The following is a 16,601-nucleotide window of genomic DNA, read 5'->3' as shown; positions in this document are numbered from 1 at the left end:
TGAATGAGTTCACACTTCAGGAGGATGGAGATAGCATTGGGATGCACCGTCTGAATTACAGTAATATTACATTTGGATTCTAGACTATAGGCCTACTGCCTGTACATTAGCATGTTAAACATTCCCTGGATAGGATAAGAGGAAACATCAACAACTGAAATGGTGTTGATGGTGAATTACTGGTAAGTATTATCACTGATGTCATGTTTATTGGATGTTTGTTTGTTTGTTTACTACGAGTTGGACACAATCACAGTAAGACACATTGTTTATGATATGAAATCAGAATTACAGTAAGTCAGTCATTCTCCCAATTCATCCCTTCAGTTCCATGTTGAATGACAAAATATACATTTGGTGAGATGTGCTATAAGCACAATGCATGCACCTGGGTCTGTTAAGACCATAGATTTATACAGTACATATAATTGGTTAAGACATGGTCAAAGAAAAGTACTGCAGGGTCCCTTAACAGTCAGATAACCCATCATTGTACAGTGTGAATTCTTGGTTGTGGTCATGCTTTTCTTCTTTGTTTGAAACCTGTCAACTGCTGTTGATTTTCCAAGTTTGTTAAAGTATTGGACCAGGTGTATCAATTACATTTAAAAAAAAAAGCTTTCTGTGTTTGTCTATTTTGCGCACACACACTGTCTGTATAAGATATACAGTCATTTATAGATTACACAATATTATACTGCACAAATACTACATGTAATTTACCAGACACTCTTATCCAGAGCGACTTATAGTTAGCTACCTTAAGATGAATGTACTAGATAGGTGATACAACCATATATTACAGTCATAGTAAGTACAACTTTCCCTCCATAAAGCAGCTGTCACTGATAGTAAGAAAAGACAAGTGCAGGTGTACCCAAACCTATCTCAGTCATGAACTGGCATGAAGCACAAATACATGCCAGTAACAAAAGTGGTGTAGTCTGACACCTAGTGGACAGGTTGATGTTCTTGGGGTAGCCGAGCCGCCCACCACCAGGTTGATGTTCTTGGGGTAGCCGAGCCGCCCACCACCAGGTTGATGTTCTTAGGGTAGCCGAGCCGGCCCACCACCAGGTTGATGTTCTTGGGGTAGCTGAGCCGGCCCACCACCAGGTTGATGTTCTTGGGGTAGCCGCAACGGCCCACCACCAGGTTGATGTTCTTGGGGTAGCCGCAACGGCCCACCACCAGGTTGATGTTCTTGGGGTAGCCGCAACGGCCCACCACCAGGTTGATGTTCTTGGGGTAGCCGCAACGGCCCACCACCAGGTTGATGTTCTAGGGGTAGCCGAGCCGGCTCGGGGAGGCTTTGTACTTGTTATTCATAGAAAAGCAGGAACCACTAGAAGCGATACGAGCTTGTTCCTGCAAAAACAGGAACCACAGTTATAGTTAAGGCACACATCATTCTAGATTTTAAGGTACACAGCATTATAGATTGTAAGTCACTCAGCATTTTTTGCAATATTAAGTACATACATATTCCGATCTTCAGAAAAAACATAACAGGAAGCATAGAAATAGTGCACATAGAACAGATCTACCGCTTCTTAGACTTGCTTTCAATGAGAATGACAGATCCGTAACACACGTCGATGTGAATTTGGTCAGGTCACCTAAAAAGTTACATATTGAAGCTTTAAAACTGCAGGTGGATTTAGCTAATTTGGTGACCCGAGGAACCTCCAGAGTTAACCAACCCTGTGAGCAGGTTTGGTATCTCATGTTTTTATACTTGTGTAGTAGAGCTTTGTAAAAAAAAAGAAAAGGGAATAGTGGTGATCTACGGGACTTCAGTGAGGACCAGCCAACCTTTTCATACAGGATGTAGTGCTGCATATGAAAACTGTCACCTGTGATAAAGCGAAGGGCGCAATGGTAGGCGACGTTCAAATATTTAAGAGTAGGGCTGAATTCTGGGAAATGGCGTCACCATACACCATACCTATCGCTTGCTTCATATATGGAACCTCAAAGTTCTATATAGAACCCTTCTTTGTTCAGAACTCTAGAGGTTCTTCTTCACTGAGCCAAAATGGTTCCAATAGAACCCTGTATGGTGCCATTTATGATTTATGGCAACTACTAATAAACAGTAATATAGCTAAGCATTTATAATAAACAATTCAATAATGGACAAAAGAATACCAGCATAGTTGAGATTTTGTCATTATATACAAACAGTTTGGAAATAAGCACTGGTTGCCAGGGAGGCATCTCTGTTTGAATGATAAGATGGAGGTGGTGCGACCTCAGTCCACCCTGATGGTTGATGTAAGCCACCACTGTGGTGTTGTCCGTTCTCACCAGGACATGTCTTCCCTTCAGATGTGGAAGGAAAGACTGCAGGGCCAGCAGTACAGCTCAGAGCTTGTGTATTGATGTGCCTGCCGCTCCAAGGGGGTAGGAAACAGCCGCTGGCCGACCTGCCCTTGGTCACCCCCCCCCCCCTCCCCCCCAGCCGAACTGGGAGGTGTCTGTGCTGACCAGCTCCCGGCGGCACATCCTCAGCATCTCCAGGAGTGATAGCGCCACCTCAACAATGCCCTAAGGCACTGTGAGGTCACCCGCAGCTGGCGGTGACGCTTTGGGTGCAGCTGGTGGGAGTTGAACCACCGTTGAAGAGGACGGAGATGGAGCAGGCCCAGAGGAATCAACAACGAGTCCGCCGTCAGCAAGCCTAACATGCGTTGGCAGGTTAGGATGGATACCATCCGCCCCTGCCCGAAAGTGGTTGAGGCAAGTTAAGATCGCCTGAACCCTTCTGGTGGGCAGACGTGCTCTCATAAGGACTGAGTCCAGTTCCATGCCAATGAAGGCCACTCTCTGGGTTGGCGTCAGATGACGACTCGTCGTCTACAGAAATGCCCAGCCCGCCGATGTGGGTCAGGAGCATGTCGCTGTCTGACAGGACCTGGGTCCTGGTTGGAGCACAAATTAGCCAATCATCCAGATAATTGAGGATCAACAACCCTCGGGACGTGAGAGGTGCCAGGAGAGGCCGAAGGGAAGAACCATGAATTCGTAAGCCCTCCCTTCAAAAGCGAATCGGAGATACTGCCAATGAGCTGAGTGAACAGGAACATGGAAATACGCATCCCTCAGGCCCACCGTGGTGACACAAAGGCCCCTGAAGGACGGGGGCCGGCACCGGAATTGAGTCGGTACCCCTCGAGCATTGTGGACAACACCCATGGGGACTCCACACACTCCTCCCACTTTGAGACCAGGAGAAGCGGCCTGGGTAAGGGTGTGTCAGGGGTCCTGCCGAGGCCCACCTTTCCTCTGGCACCCCAGGCACATCGCTATGGCGTGATGGCTGACAGGTTGTTGTTCCACCGCACGCTGTGCCCCTCCCCGCTGTCGTTCCTCAGCACGAGGCGATGGGGCAGGAGAGGTACCCCACCGTTGTTCGGGTGCAGTTGGGTGGCGACGGTCCGTCTGCCTTGGACCCGGGGCCTGAGAAGGCGGCATGAACCGTCTCAGGGTCTCCAGGTCCCTACGAACCTTATCGGTCTGGTCCAGAATGTCATCAACCCCTGTGCCAAAGGTCAGCCCTGGGGTGATGGGGAGAGCAGCTGGCAGCCGGGATTGGGCCAGCCAGAGATGGCGCCGGGAGGTAACCACCTGTGCCATGGCCCATCCATTGGAGCGAGCCACATCCCTCTGGAGCAGGGAAAGCAGGCGAGACACCTCCATCGCTTCCCGGACGAGCTCCTCTGTGCCCCCCTGCAGCCGGGGCAACTAAGTCTGCAGGTAGGCTTGCAGCAGCATGGCCGCGTTGGTGAGGCAGCCAAGAGAGCAGAGGGACCCATATGTGGCTTTCAAGTCTGCATCAAATACTCTGGGGGTCCGGCTTCAGTCAGGGTACTGCCCTATAATCTCCCAGTCCGGGAGGACTATGGCAGCGATCATGGTGTCCATGCTCGGGTACTCCCGGAGGCCAAGTGACTCTGCGCCCGCCACATAACTTCATGGTCCAGTCTCTCCTGTGAGTCGGAAGCGCCCCCTGGCAGAGGAGGCACAGCTCTCCTGCAAGGCCTCGAGGAACTCAGCAGAGATGTGGACAGATGGAGAGTCATCACTGTCCACCAGTTGGATGTCCAGTGCAGTGGCTACCCAAGTGAGTAGCCTCCTCATAGCCTCTCGAGCTGCTGGGGGCGATGAAGCCCTACCGCCGGCTTCTGATGGCCTGTCAGCGTGGTAGCCCCGCTCACGGTGGTGAACAGTGCCAGCATCGTCCCCCAGGAACAGCCCATCACTGGGCAACAGAGAACTGCTGTCGTTGCCATCGAAACGATCAACCTCCTGACGCAGGGCATGCGCCCTCCGTTCAAGGTGGTCCCAGCGGTTTGACTCCTGCCCCCGTCCAGGACTGGCAGCAGATGGGCTCTGCCTGCGGTGGCTCCGGCCACGCTTCCTGGGTGGGGTACTTTGCCCAGTAGAGGGACTAACAGCTTGCTGGCGCACCACTCCTGAGGGAGAGAGCTCGTCCCCAGCCTGGCCGACCCACTCGCGCATGGCCTCCAATCACCCCAGGCGCAGGCGTTCTGAGAACACCACACCAAACAGGCATCCAGTAGGCCGCTCCACTGCCCTCTCCGCATGGCTCAAACCCAGGCAGTGCATACACGAGGTATGCGGATGTCCAGGGGGGATGCCACCATCACACCTGTCAAAGAGAAGCCATAAACTCCAGCAAGGCCACATAGCAGGTGTCCGACGCCCTGGGAGAGCTTATGTCGTAACCCGCTAGGAGGAATAGGAACCCGGTGAGGGATAAATTATCCAGTACCTCTGCAAAAAATGACCCGTGTGGGAAAAACAGGCAGTCAAAAAACAACAACCAGGTAATGGATTTGATTTGTGCTTTCTTTTATTATTATTTTTTGTTACCCAACTGCAATATTACCTAGCTGGTTTAATATCCAACCAGTAAAAACAGCACCATATGATGGAGTAACTCAATTAAGGAACTCCAAAGTCAATGTCTCAACATAGTGGAAGCCCAACACGACACTATAGGCGCGGTGACAGCGCACGGAGTCGTAGTAACGCTAACGAAATACAAGCACGACAAACCACGGGCGGAAGATACAGATCAACCGCGCGCAGTGAGTAGAGCAGCCAGTGAGTATACTTCCACGCAAAATATTACACACTTACCAGTGACTTACCGAGCGAACTTCAGAAAGGGTGTACCTCAAATATATAAGAGCGGAATCCATCCGTGACAGGTGTACACGGGAGTAAATCTGTAAATCCTCACCTCGGATGTATCCCTCTGCCGCGGAGTGATACCAATATATTACAGCGTTCCAATATAGTGAAACATAACGTTTATTTCTAAGAGTTAGAAAGTGTTCCCACTACAACAAACAAATACTTAAATACATGTAATTTTATCCTTGCAATATTTAATTGAAATACTGTAGAATTATATTCATTCCTATGGAGGACTGCTCCTACGCAAGGTTTTTCCACCTTTTAATAGGGCGATTGGTGGCTAATCGGGTGCACCACTGGGGAGTGCCAATATAACCGACAGGTGGTTTCAAAGGCTCTCATTGGCCGATACATAGCATGCGCAATCCAGGGTTTACATACGTCATTGGAATAAATGGACCCGTCTCGGATGCTGTACTAAACCCGGACAGGATGTGGCTTTGAATTACATTACATTAATTTGTTAGCTAAGAACAACGACTTGTAAGCATAATGACAAAAACATGTTGCCCCAAGAAAAAATAGCTTTTGTATCAAAGTAGGGGATTGTGGCGGGGATGTGGCTACGTTATGGGAAACGTTTTCGGGAGAAAGAGTCGCCCTTCTCGAGTTACAGAACAAGACCGAGCGATTCTGGTCAGTTGTTGTTGCTAGCCTGTTTCAATAGTAGGGATGCTAGCTAGCCTGGATAAACGTTAGCTAGCTGTCTGATCTACACACTAACTTGGTAACAATGCCTGCTAGCTAACGTTAGCTAGTTGTCAACACCCAGGCGCGATCATGGGACAGTCACAGTTGTTAAAACTGTGACATGACGTCTCAAAGTGATCAACAGCAGCCAGCTAACTAAATTAGATTAGCCAGTTGTGATCGCATCAGCAGTGTCTGAGCCTGCAAATGACAGGGTGTGACAGGTATTTATAGCGAACTAGCTAGGGACTGTAGCCAGCTAACTATTTTCATGGCAGAATAATATTGTAGGTAGGTAACTATCTACATGGTAAACAATGTTCCGATAATAGTGTATTGACACGGTGTCTGGTTGTCCCGTTGTGTATGTTCAACTCTCCAGCAACTGAAACAGCAGAGAGATAAACTGAAGCACTACCAGAAGAGAGTCACCCTGCAGCTGGAGAAGGAGAGGAGTCTGGCCAAGCAGCTGCTGAAGGATGGAAAGAAAGAGTGAGACTGGATATTTCACCTGTTCAGCCATTATCTAGGCTATAGCCAGGTCCCAGATCTGTTTGTTCTGTCTTGTTGTAATGGGGTGTTTCCAGGTGAAATGAAGACCGGCGCGGTTGTTGATGAAGTCAATGGATTAATACACGTTGCAACAGAGAACACAGAAGCAGAGCAAAATAACAAGCTGATTCTGAGCAGGCCCTTATATCCATTTCTAATCACATATGTTCTCTAAACACATGACAAAATACATAATACAAGGCAGTGACTCACACAGTCTACAGATAAAACAATAATAATCAGTGTCCTCAGAACTGGCACCTTTAGACTGGCTCCCACACTATCAGCACGTAGAACTGGCACCTTTAGACTGGCTCCCACACTATCAGCACGTAGAACTGGCACCTTTAGACTGGCTCCCACACTATCAGCACGTAGAACTGGCACCTTTAGACTGGCTCCCACACTAATCAGCACGTAGAACTGGCACCTTTAGACTGGCTCCCACACTATCAGCACGTAGAACTGGCACCTTTAGACTGGCTCCCACACTAATCAGCACGTAGAACTGGCACCTTTAGACTGGCTCCCACACTATCAGCACGTAGGACTGGCACCTTTAGACTGGCTCCCACACTATCAGCACGTAGAACTGGCACCTTTAGACTGGCTCCCACACTATCAGCACGTAGGACTGGCACCTTTAGACTGGCTCCCACACTATCAGCACGTAGAACTGGCACCTTTAGACTGGCTCCCACACTATCAGCACGTAGGACTGGCACCTTTAGACTGGCTCCCACACTATCAGCACGTAGGACTGGCACCTTTAGACTGGCTCCCACACTATCAGCATGTAGAACTGGCACCTTTAGACTGGCTCCCACACTATCAGCATGTAGAACTGGTCATAACATTCAACCTTTCACAGATACAATCCTGTGTATTACAGAATGGAAAAGTAGAATACATTGTGTTAACCACTTAACTGCATATGCACGTTATTCATCTTAAATGTCCCATTACACTAGCAAACAGCTGGGACTACTAAGCTATATCACGTCTAATCAAATCACCAATGCATGCATATCACCAGAATCTGACTTTTGAATTGTGTACTGACTGAATCTGATCAATGCATGACTAGCTGCTTGATGATAAACGAAAGAAACACTTGTTGTTATGTTAGGACTTGGTTTATTGTGCAGTGTGTTGTTCTTCCACTCCGTAGGAAGGCACTGGTTCTTCTCAAGAAGAAGCGTTATCAGGATCAACTGCTAGACAAGACTGAGACCCAGATATCAAACCTGGAACGCATGGTGAGGCTGAGGCTCTTCTTGGGGCCTATTGTTTCATTTACTTTTATAGAGTGTAACTACATTGATGTAATGTTTTGCACAGCCAACCTCTCTTCTAAAAGGTATCCTGGCCGGGTATATCTTGGATGTTCTGTATGGTGAACGCTAACGTACTGATGTGTTTTTACAGGTTCAGTGCTGGGTCCTCCTATCTTAACGTACTGATGTGTTTTTACAGGTTCAGTGCTGGGTCCTCCTATCTTAATGTACTGATGTGTTTTTACAGGTTCAGTGCTGGGTTCTCCTATCTTAATGTACTGATGTGTTTTTACAGGTTCAGTGCTGGGTCCTCCTATATTAATGTACTGATGTGTTTTTACAGGTTCAGTGCTGGGTCCTCCTATCTTAACGTACTGATGTGTTTTTACAGGTTCAGTGCTGGGTCCTCCTATCTTAACATGTAGTGTAAATGTTTTTACAGGTTCAAGACATTGAGTTTGTCCAGATCGAGATGAAAGTCATTGAGGGGCTGAAGGTTGGAAATGACTGTCTGAAAAGTATGCATGAGGTAGGGTATGGTTCGCTTCTTAGTCCACGGTTTTCTATGGGGGGAATATGCACTTCCTCAGAATACAAATGAGTCCATGACAGAATAAGCCCACATTCACAGTCACACACTCACATGCGGTTAGGCATGCACACACACTCACACAGGTGTAAGACATTCAGCTCAGTGTTCTGTGTTAATGAATAAACCTTCCACTGGCATGTAACCTCTTATGTGATCTACACCCCAGAAAAACAGACTGTGTGTTAGCTAGCGTCACTGTGCACATTGTTTGAAGATTAAAGGATTAGGTTCCAAATCCCTGACTACAGTGAGCCTAGTGGTGTGACTGCTGCTGCGTATCCTGGGTTACACTGGCTGGCTGGCTGGCTGGCTGGCTGACTGGCTGACTGGCTGGCCACAACCTGCTCAGAGAATTATTCTCTTTAAGAGAGAAAATGTTTCATCTCTCTCTCACACACACACAGAGAGAATAAGTAAACTAGAAGACTTTCTGCTCCTAACTTGACATTGTCCCTGTCTCGTCCTCTCAGGCCATGTCACTAGAGGATGTGGAGAGGATCATGGATGAGACCCAGGATGCTATAGAATACCAGAGGGTGAGTTTCTCTGTTCCCATGGTCTCGTCAATCACTTTGATATACCCCTTTTCACAGTCCCAACTCTTAATCCATCCCAAGTACTTCAGTCTTCTGTGTAGTGTGTGTTGCTGCCCAGCTGACATGCTCTGCTCTGGTTGATCCTACAGCAAATAGATGAGATGCTGTCAGGCTCCCTGACTCAGGAGGATGAGGATGCTGTGCTATCTGAACTGGAGACTATCACTCAGGTGTGTATCATACTGAGCTACATCAGTCTCCTCTGGCTGCTATCTGAACTGGAGACTATCACTCAGGTGTGTATCATACTGATCTACATCAGTCTCCTCTGGCTGTTATCTGAACTGGAGGCTATCACTCAGGTGTGTATCATACTGATCTACATCAGTCTCCTCTGGCTGCTATCTGAACTGGAGGCTATCACTCAGGTGTGTATCATACTGATCTACATCAGTCTCCTCTGGCTGTTATCTGAACTGGAGACTCACTCAGGTGTGTATCATACTGATCTACATCAGTCCTCTGGGTATAATACCAGGAGGTAGAGGAAGAGGGTGGTGAAACAACACCTGCCATGGAGGACCAAAACGCTTCTGGTTTTCTTTTCTACCTGGTAGTTAATTGCACTTAACTGGTTTCCCAGACCTGATCAAGTCCTGTTTAACCTGTTGATAATGATGACCTGACCTGATCAAGTCCTGTTTAACCTGTTGATAATGATGACCTGACCTGATCAAGTCCTGTTTAACCTGTTGATAATGATGACCTGACCTGATCAAGTCCTGTTTAACCTGTTGATAATGATGACCTGACCTGATCAAGTCCTGTTTAACCTGTTGATAATGATGACCTGACCTGATCAAGTCCTGTTTAACCTGTTGATAATGATGACCTGACCTGATCAAGTCCTGTTTAACCGTTGTCTCCCTCTACTGCTGCAGGGAGAAGATGTAGAACTTCCAGAGGTCCCCACTGAGCCTCTACCAGAGGTCCCAGAACCAGCTGAAACAGAGCCAGGTAACGGTACTGTCTACCCTGTTACATTACCTCAATCATTATGGTGGTAGTAGTAGTACTGTCTTTACCCTGTTACATTACCTCAATCATTATGGTGGTAGTAGTAGTACTGTCTTTACCCTGTTACATTACCTCAATCATTATGGTGGTAGTAGTAGTACTGTCTTTACCCTGTTGCACTACCTCAGTCATTATGGAGGTAAGAATTGAGTCTCGCAGTAAAAGCTGATCTAGGAACAGTTTGGCCTTTTTACGTCATTTATTAATAGGATTATATGGACAGAGGAGGGACCTGATCCTAGATCAGCACTCTTACTCTGAGACACTTTGTAGATACATTCCCTGACCATGGTTTCTTTGTTCTCAAGAGAGAAGACCAGCAAGGAACAAGGAGAACAGAGAGATGCTGGCAGCGTAGAGACAAGACTCAACAATAACAACAGTAGCTGGAGTTAGTCCTACTGACTCAATAACAACAATAACAACAGTAGCTGTGGATGGAGCTAGTCCAACTGACTCAACAACAACAATATCAACAGTAGCTGTGGATGGAGTTAGTCCAACTGACTCAACAACAACAATAACAACAGTAGCTGTGGATGGAGCTAGTCCAACTGACTCAACAACAGCAATATCAACAGTAGCTGTGGATGGAGTTAGTCCAACTGACTCAACAATAACAACAGTAGCTGTGGATGGAGTTAGTCCAACTGACTCAACAATAACAACAGTAGCTGTGGATGGAGTTAGTCCAACTGACAACAATAACAACAATATCAACAGTAGCTGTGGATGGAGTTAGTCCAACTGACTCAACAACAACAATATCAACAGTAGCTGTGGATGGAGTTAGTCCAACTGACAACAATAACAACAGTAGCTGTGGATGGAGTTAGTCCAACTGACTCAACAATAACAACAGTAGCTGTGGATGGAGTTAGTCCAACTGACAACAATAACAACAGTAGCTGTAGATGGAGTTAGTCCAACTGACAACAATATCAACAGTAGCTGTGGATGGAGTTAGTCCAACTGACAACAATAACAACAGTAGCTGTGGATGGAGTTAGTCCAACTGACTCAACAATAACAACAGTAGCTGTGGATGGAGTTAGTCCAACTGACTCAACAATAACAACAGTAGCTGTGGATGGAGTTAGTCCAACTGACAACAATAACAACAGTAGCTGTGGATGGAGTTAGTCCAACTGACAACAATAACAACAGTAGCTGTGGATGGAGTTAGTCCAACTGACTCAACAATAACAACAGTAGCTGTAGATGGAGTTAGTCCAACTGACTCAACAACAACAATATCAACAGTAGCTGTGGATGGAGTTAGTCCAACTGACTCAACAACAACAATACCAACAGTAGCTGTGGATGGAGTTAGTCCAACTGACAACAATATCAACAGTAGCTGTGGATGGAGTTAGTCCAACTGACTCAACAACAACAATATCAACAGTAGCTGTGGATGGAGTTAGTCCAACTGACTCAACAACAACAATACCAACAGTAGCTGTGGATGGAGTTAGTTCAACTGACTCAATAACAACAACAGTAGCTGTGGATGGAGTTAGTCCAACTGACAACAATATCAACAGTAGCTGTGGATGGAGTTAGTCCAACTGACAACAATATCAACAGTAGCTGTGGATGGAGTTAGTCCAACTGACAACAATATCAACAGTAGCTGTGGATGGAGTTAGTCCAACTGACTCAACAATAACAACAGTAGCTGTGGATGGAGTTAGTCCAACTGACTCAACAACAACAATACCAACAGCAGCTGTGGATGGAGTTAGTTCAACTGACTCAATAACAACAACAGTAGCTATGGATGGAGTTAGTCCAACTGACAACAATATCAACAGTAGCTGTGGATGGAGTTAGTCCAACTGACAACAATAACAACAGTAGCTGTGGATGGAGTTAGTCCAACTGACAACAATATCAACAGTAGCTGTGGATGGAGTTAGTCCAACTGACAACAATATCAACAGTAGCTGTGGATGGAGTTAGTCCAACTGACAACAATAACAACAGTAGCTGTGGATGGAGTTAGTCCAACTGACAACAATATCAACAGTAGCTGTGGATGGAGCTAGTCCAACTGACTCAACAACAACAATATCAACAGTAGCTGTGGATGAAGTTAGTCCAACTGACTCAACAACAACAATATCAACAGTAGCTGTGGATGGAGTTAGTCCAACTGACTCAACAACAACAATATCAACAGTAGCTGTGGATGGAGTTAGTTCAACTGACTCAATAACAACAATATCAACAGTAGCTGTGGATGGAGCTAGTCCAACTGACTCAACAACAACAGTAGCTGTGGATGGAGTTAGTCCAACTGACTCAACAACAACAGTAGCTGTGGATGGAGTTAGTCCAACTGACTCAACAATAACAACAGTAGCTGTGGATTGAGCTAGTCCAACTGACTCAACAACAACAATATCAACAGTAGCTGTGGATGGAGCTAGTCCAACTGACTCAACAATAACAACAGTAGATGTGGATGGAGTTAGTCCAACTGACTCAACAATAACAACAGTAGCTGTGGATGGAGCTAGTCCAACTGACTCAACAATAACAACAGTAGCTGTGGATGGAGCTAGTCCAACTGACTCAACAACAACAATATCAACAGTAGCTGTGGATGGAGCTAGTCCAACTGACTCAACAATATCAATATCAACAGTAGCTGTGGATGGAGTTAGTCCAACTGACTCAACAACAACAATATCAACAGTAGCTGTGGATGGAGCTAGTCCAACTGACTCAACAACAACAATATCAACAGTAGCTGTGGATGGAGCTAGTCATCATGCTGGTCTCTCACTGCATGGAGGAGCAGCATCCATCCATCCAGACTCACTCTGCTGGCCTGTCCAGTCCCTGATCCCTCTCTGTCTCGTAGAATGGAGTGCAGGTACACCAGAAGTACACATTCCTCTTCATAAAAACTTGATTGTCCCAACGTTGGACAATATGATATGTAGCAAAAACAGGAACAAATGTGTACACACACAGATGTGTACAAGCAGACACACACACACCCAGAGGCCTCCTAGGAGGTCACTCTCTTTTTAATGATGAATTAAACACTAAAGGGAAAATTATTGCCGTCTCAGTATATGGTTTGGATTGATTGGTAGCATGTCGTCACTGTACAAATTCCTTTATAGTTCACACGACTGAAAAATTAAGTTAGATGTAACCGAAGATAAATGTCATTTTAAAACCATTGTTTTCCATAATTAAAAGGCATAGCTGTGGCTTCCAGACAACTCTGTGTCTCGGTCTTTTCACCTCATCTCCTATTGTACTCTGCTAGGTCAATAACAAGCAAAACACAGCACAACTAATTACAGTATATGTCCACATTTTACTATTCATGGATCAAACACTATTTTAATTATTTAAGTCATATTTGATTGTTTTTTAGCAACATGGTCCCTTTTCATAAATGCTCACTGAAGACCGTATTCAGTTTGTAGTATATGATCTCACCACCAGGTGGCACTAGACACCAGTGAGAGTTCTCAGAACCAGTTTGGAGATGTAAACGTTGTTGGCAGAGAAAAGAGAGGCCCAATCCCAAATCACCCCCTAGAACCTATTCAGAGAGGATTTGATTGGTATAAGCAGTATGGTGAAAGTTTCTCCTAGGTCAGGGGTAGGCAGCCCTGTTCCTGGAGAGACGCAGGATTGTGCTTTAAAACCAACCTGGAAGACCAGGTGTGTTGAATTTTAGTCATTAGCTGAACTGATCAATTAGCTCAGTTGGTCAGATCAGTGATTGACTAAATTCAACACACCTGGCCTTCCAGGTCGGTTAAAGGAAATACTGCATACCCCGCGACTCTCCAGGAACAGGGTTGCCTACCCCTGACCTAGCCTATCAGAGGGCAAGTTGGAGCTATAACCATATTGCTCCACTCTAGGGGTCCATTTGGGATTGGGCCGTGATGTGTGTGTGTGAGATGTTTAATCCAGGTGAGAAACGCAGTGGCGTTGTTTACAGCCAGGACTACATTAAAGAGAATACTTTGAATGAACAATGAGCTAACACCAATTATCCACTCTGTGTGAACAATATCACCCACGGACGGTGCTATGGAAAACAATTAGTTTGCCCCCATGGGTTTCCTACCTTACATAATGCTATTGTTTACAGCCCTCAAACTTAACTCAGGACCTTGAAGCCAGTGCCACTGCATTTTTTACATTGTTCCCCTCTAATCAGGGACTGACTTAGACCTGGGACACCAAGTGGGTACAATTTAATTATCAGGTGGAACAGAAAACCAGCTGGCTCTGGACCTCATATGGTAAGAGTTGTATACCCCTTGTTAAGAACTTTATTGTACCCTATCAAAATATGTTTATGCAGATGATTGTATATCATTATTGTAGTGCATGTTTATATGACCAGAGGATCAGGAATTGTTGCTGTATTTAAAGAGGATACAATATGGTGGACCTGTCTGTCCGTCAAACATTGGAACACGAAGCTATGACATCATTGTGTGGGTTAGTAGAACTGTTCCACAACAGTTACTAGCCTAGTCCACTTACTAGCCTAGTCATGGTGAGGACCTGAGTATTGGCACTGGCATCTCTCTCCCACTCTCTGGCTGCCTACCTGTCTCCCTCTCTGAGCAGTATACCACAGCTCTCTGCCTGCCTGTCTCCCTCTGAGCAGTATACCACAGCTCTCTGCCTGCCTGTCTCCCTCTCTGAGCAGTATACCACAGCTCTCTGCCTGCCTGTCTCCCTCTCTGAGCAGTATACCACAGCTCTCTGCCTGCCTGTCTCCCTCTCTGAGCAGTATACCACAGCTATCTGCCTACCTGTCTCCCTCTCTGAGCAGTATAACACAGCTCTCTGCCTACCTGTCTCCCTCTCTGAGCAGTATAACACAGCTCTGCCTACCTGTCTCCCTCTCTGAGCAGTATACCACAGCTCTCTGCCTGGCTGGCTGGAGACCAAGTCAGATGTGGACTGGATTCCACCCACAAGGCTTCGGCCCACACCGCTGCTACCCTGAAGCCAGAACTGTAGGCCTCCTACTGTTGGTGACTAGCTGATCAGGAACAGAAAGTCTGGTTCCCTGAAGCCAGAACTGTAGGCCTCCTACTGTTGGTGACTAGCTGATCAGGAACAGGAAGTCTGGTTCCCTGAAGCCAGAACTACAGACCTCCTACTGCTGGTGACTAGCTGATCAGGAACAGGAAGTCTGGTTCACATGCCTGTGAAAGGTAGTCTTCTAATGTTGTGGGCATCTTCCTTCGTTAGCTATGCTGGCTCCTTGTAGAATGGATCATCTCTCTATGTAAAAACATGGAGCCATAATGGTGGGGGTGTACCACACAACAGTATCCTCCACTGAAAGTGTCACATTATGAGACATCTAGGACACTTAATGAAAACATTCCCTGGTGTTATTTTCCAGCAGCAACTGACCGTTTCAATTATACTTTCCCTGTGAGAAAAGGGCTTGTGTCCTTCACCGGGCCTTTGTTCAGTTTCATACAGTCTGAATTGGTGTTACATGACTTATGACTTGTAGGGTTGGTATGTGAGGCTATTGATTTTATTTGGTAACAAATATTTCCATGATGATAGTGATTTAAAAAAAAAAAGTAATCGTCATTCTTTGTTTAAATATTTTTGTGATGTTTAATTTCACTATATCACTTGAAGTGTAGATGCAGTCATAAAGTCCCTGTAGAAAGTCTACAGCCCCCTTGGATTTATTCACATCTTAATGTGTTACAAAGTGAGATTAAAAATTATACTTTTTTGTTTTATGTCAGCAAGCTACACAAAACACAAAATAAATGTTAAAGATGAATGAAAAATATAACATCTTGATTAGATAAAATAAATAATAAAATGCCATCTACACACAATACATAAAGTGAAAACATGTTTGTAGAACATTTAGTAAATTTATTGAAAATGAAATACAGAAATATCTCATTTACATAAGTATTCACACTGCTGAGTCAATACTTTGTAGAAGCACCATTGGCAGCGATTAGAGCGGTGAGTCTTTCTAGGTAAGTCTCATTAAAGCTCTCCACACCTGAATTGTGAAACATTTGCCCATTCTTTTTTTTAATGTGTTGTCAAGTCTTTCCATAGATTTCAAGCAGATTGTAACTTGGCCAATCAGGAACAGTCACTGTCTTCTTGGTAAACTACTCCAGTGTATATTTGGCTTTGTGTTTTAGGTTATTGTCCTGCTGAAAGGTGAATTCCTCTCCCAGTGTCTGGTGGAAAGCAGACTGAAGCAGGTTTTCCTCTAGGATTTTGCCTACGCTTAGCTCCATCCCATTTCTTTTCATCCTGAAAAACTGACCAGTATTTGCCGATGTCAAGCATACCCATAACATGATGCAGACACTACCATGCTTGAAAATTAAGGAGGTAGTTACTCAGTGATGTGTTGTTGGATTTGCCCCAAACATAATGCTTTGCATTTAGGCCAAAAGGTGTATTCCTTTGCCATGTTTTTTGCAGTATTACTTTAGTGTCTTATTGCATACAAGATGCATGTTTTGGAATATTTGTATTCCTGAATATTTATATTCTTCTTTTCACTCTGTCAATTAAGTGAGTATTGTGGAGTCACTACTATGTTGTCGGTCTATCCTCAGTGTTCTACATCACAGCCACTGAACTCTA

General features: G+C 45.5%; 1 protein-coding gene and 1 long non-coding RNA gene across 3 annotated transcripts; one reads left to right on the top strand and one right to left on the bottom strand.

Annotated features, from left to right (window-relative positions):
• Positions 1-250: 250 nt before the first annotated feature.
• Positions 251-5,362, bottom strand: LOC115171885 (uncharacterized). Of its 2 annotated transcripts, none has more exons than XR_003871275.1 (2): positions 5,170-5,362; positions 251-1,368 (listed from the first exon to the last, which is right to left on the bottom strand). It is a non-coding gene; the product is annotated as an uncharacterized LOC115171885 (long non-coding RNA). The 2 variants fall into 2 exon arrangements; XR_003871276.1 differs by having other exon boundaries at positions 5,181-5,362.
• A 247-nt stretch (positions 5,363-5,609) lies between these two features.
• Positions 5,610-13,195, top strand: LOC115171884 (charged multivesicular body protein 6-like). Its single transcript, XM_029729077.1, has 8 exons — positions 5,610-5,865; positions 6,302-6,411; positions 7,643-7,730; positions 8,191-8,277; positions 8,811-8,876; positions 9,026-9,106; positions 9,818-9,893; positions 10,262-13,195. Exons 1-8 carry the CDS (start codon positions 5,800-5,802, stop codon positions 10,309-10,311), a joined length of 624 nt encoding a protein of 207 aa, XP_029584937.1. The 5' UTR covers positions 5,610-5,799; the 3' UTR covers positions 10,312-13,195.
• Positions 13,196-16,601: the final 3,406 nt, after the last annotated feature.

Source organism: Salmo trutta, chromosome 32, assembly GCF_901001165.1.
Source record: "Salmo trutta chromosome 32, fSalTru1.1, whole genome shotgun sequence".
Lineage (NCBI taxonomy): Eukaryota > Metazoa > Chordata > Actinopteri > Salmoniformes > Salmonidae > Salmo > Salmo trutta.
This window is presented reverse-complemented; position numbering and strand designations above follow the sequence as displayed.

Excerpts from the sequence above, each read along its gene's own strand:
- LOC115171884 (XM_029729077.1), top strand. The coding sequence starts at position 5,800 with ATGGGAAACGTTTTCGGGAGAAAGAGTCGCCCTTCTCGAGTTACAGAA. Across the intron at positions 7,731-8,190 it reads TATCAAACCTGGAACGCATG|GTTCAAGACATTGAGTTTGT; the intron begins GTGAGGCTGAGG and ends ATGTTTTTACAG. Across the intron at positions 8,278-8,810 it reads GTCTGAAAAGTATGCATGAG|GCCATGTCACTAGAGGATGT; the intron begins GTAGGGTATGGT and ends TCGTCCTCTCAG.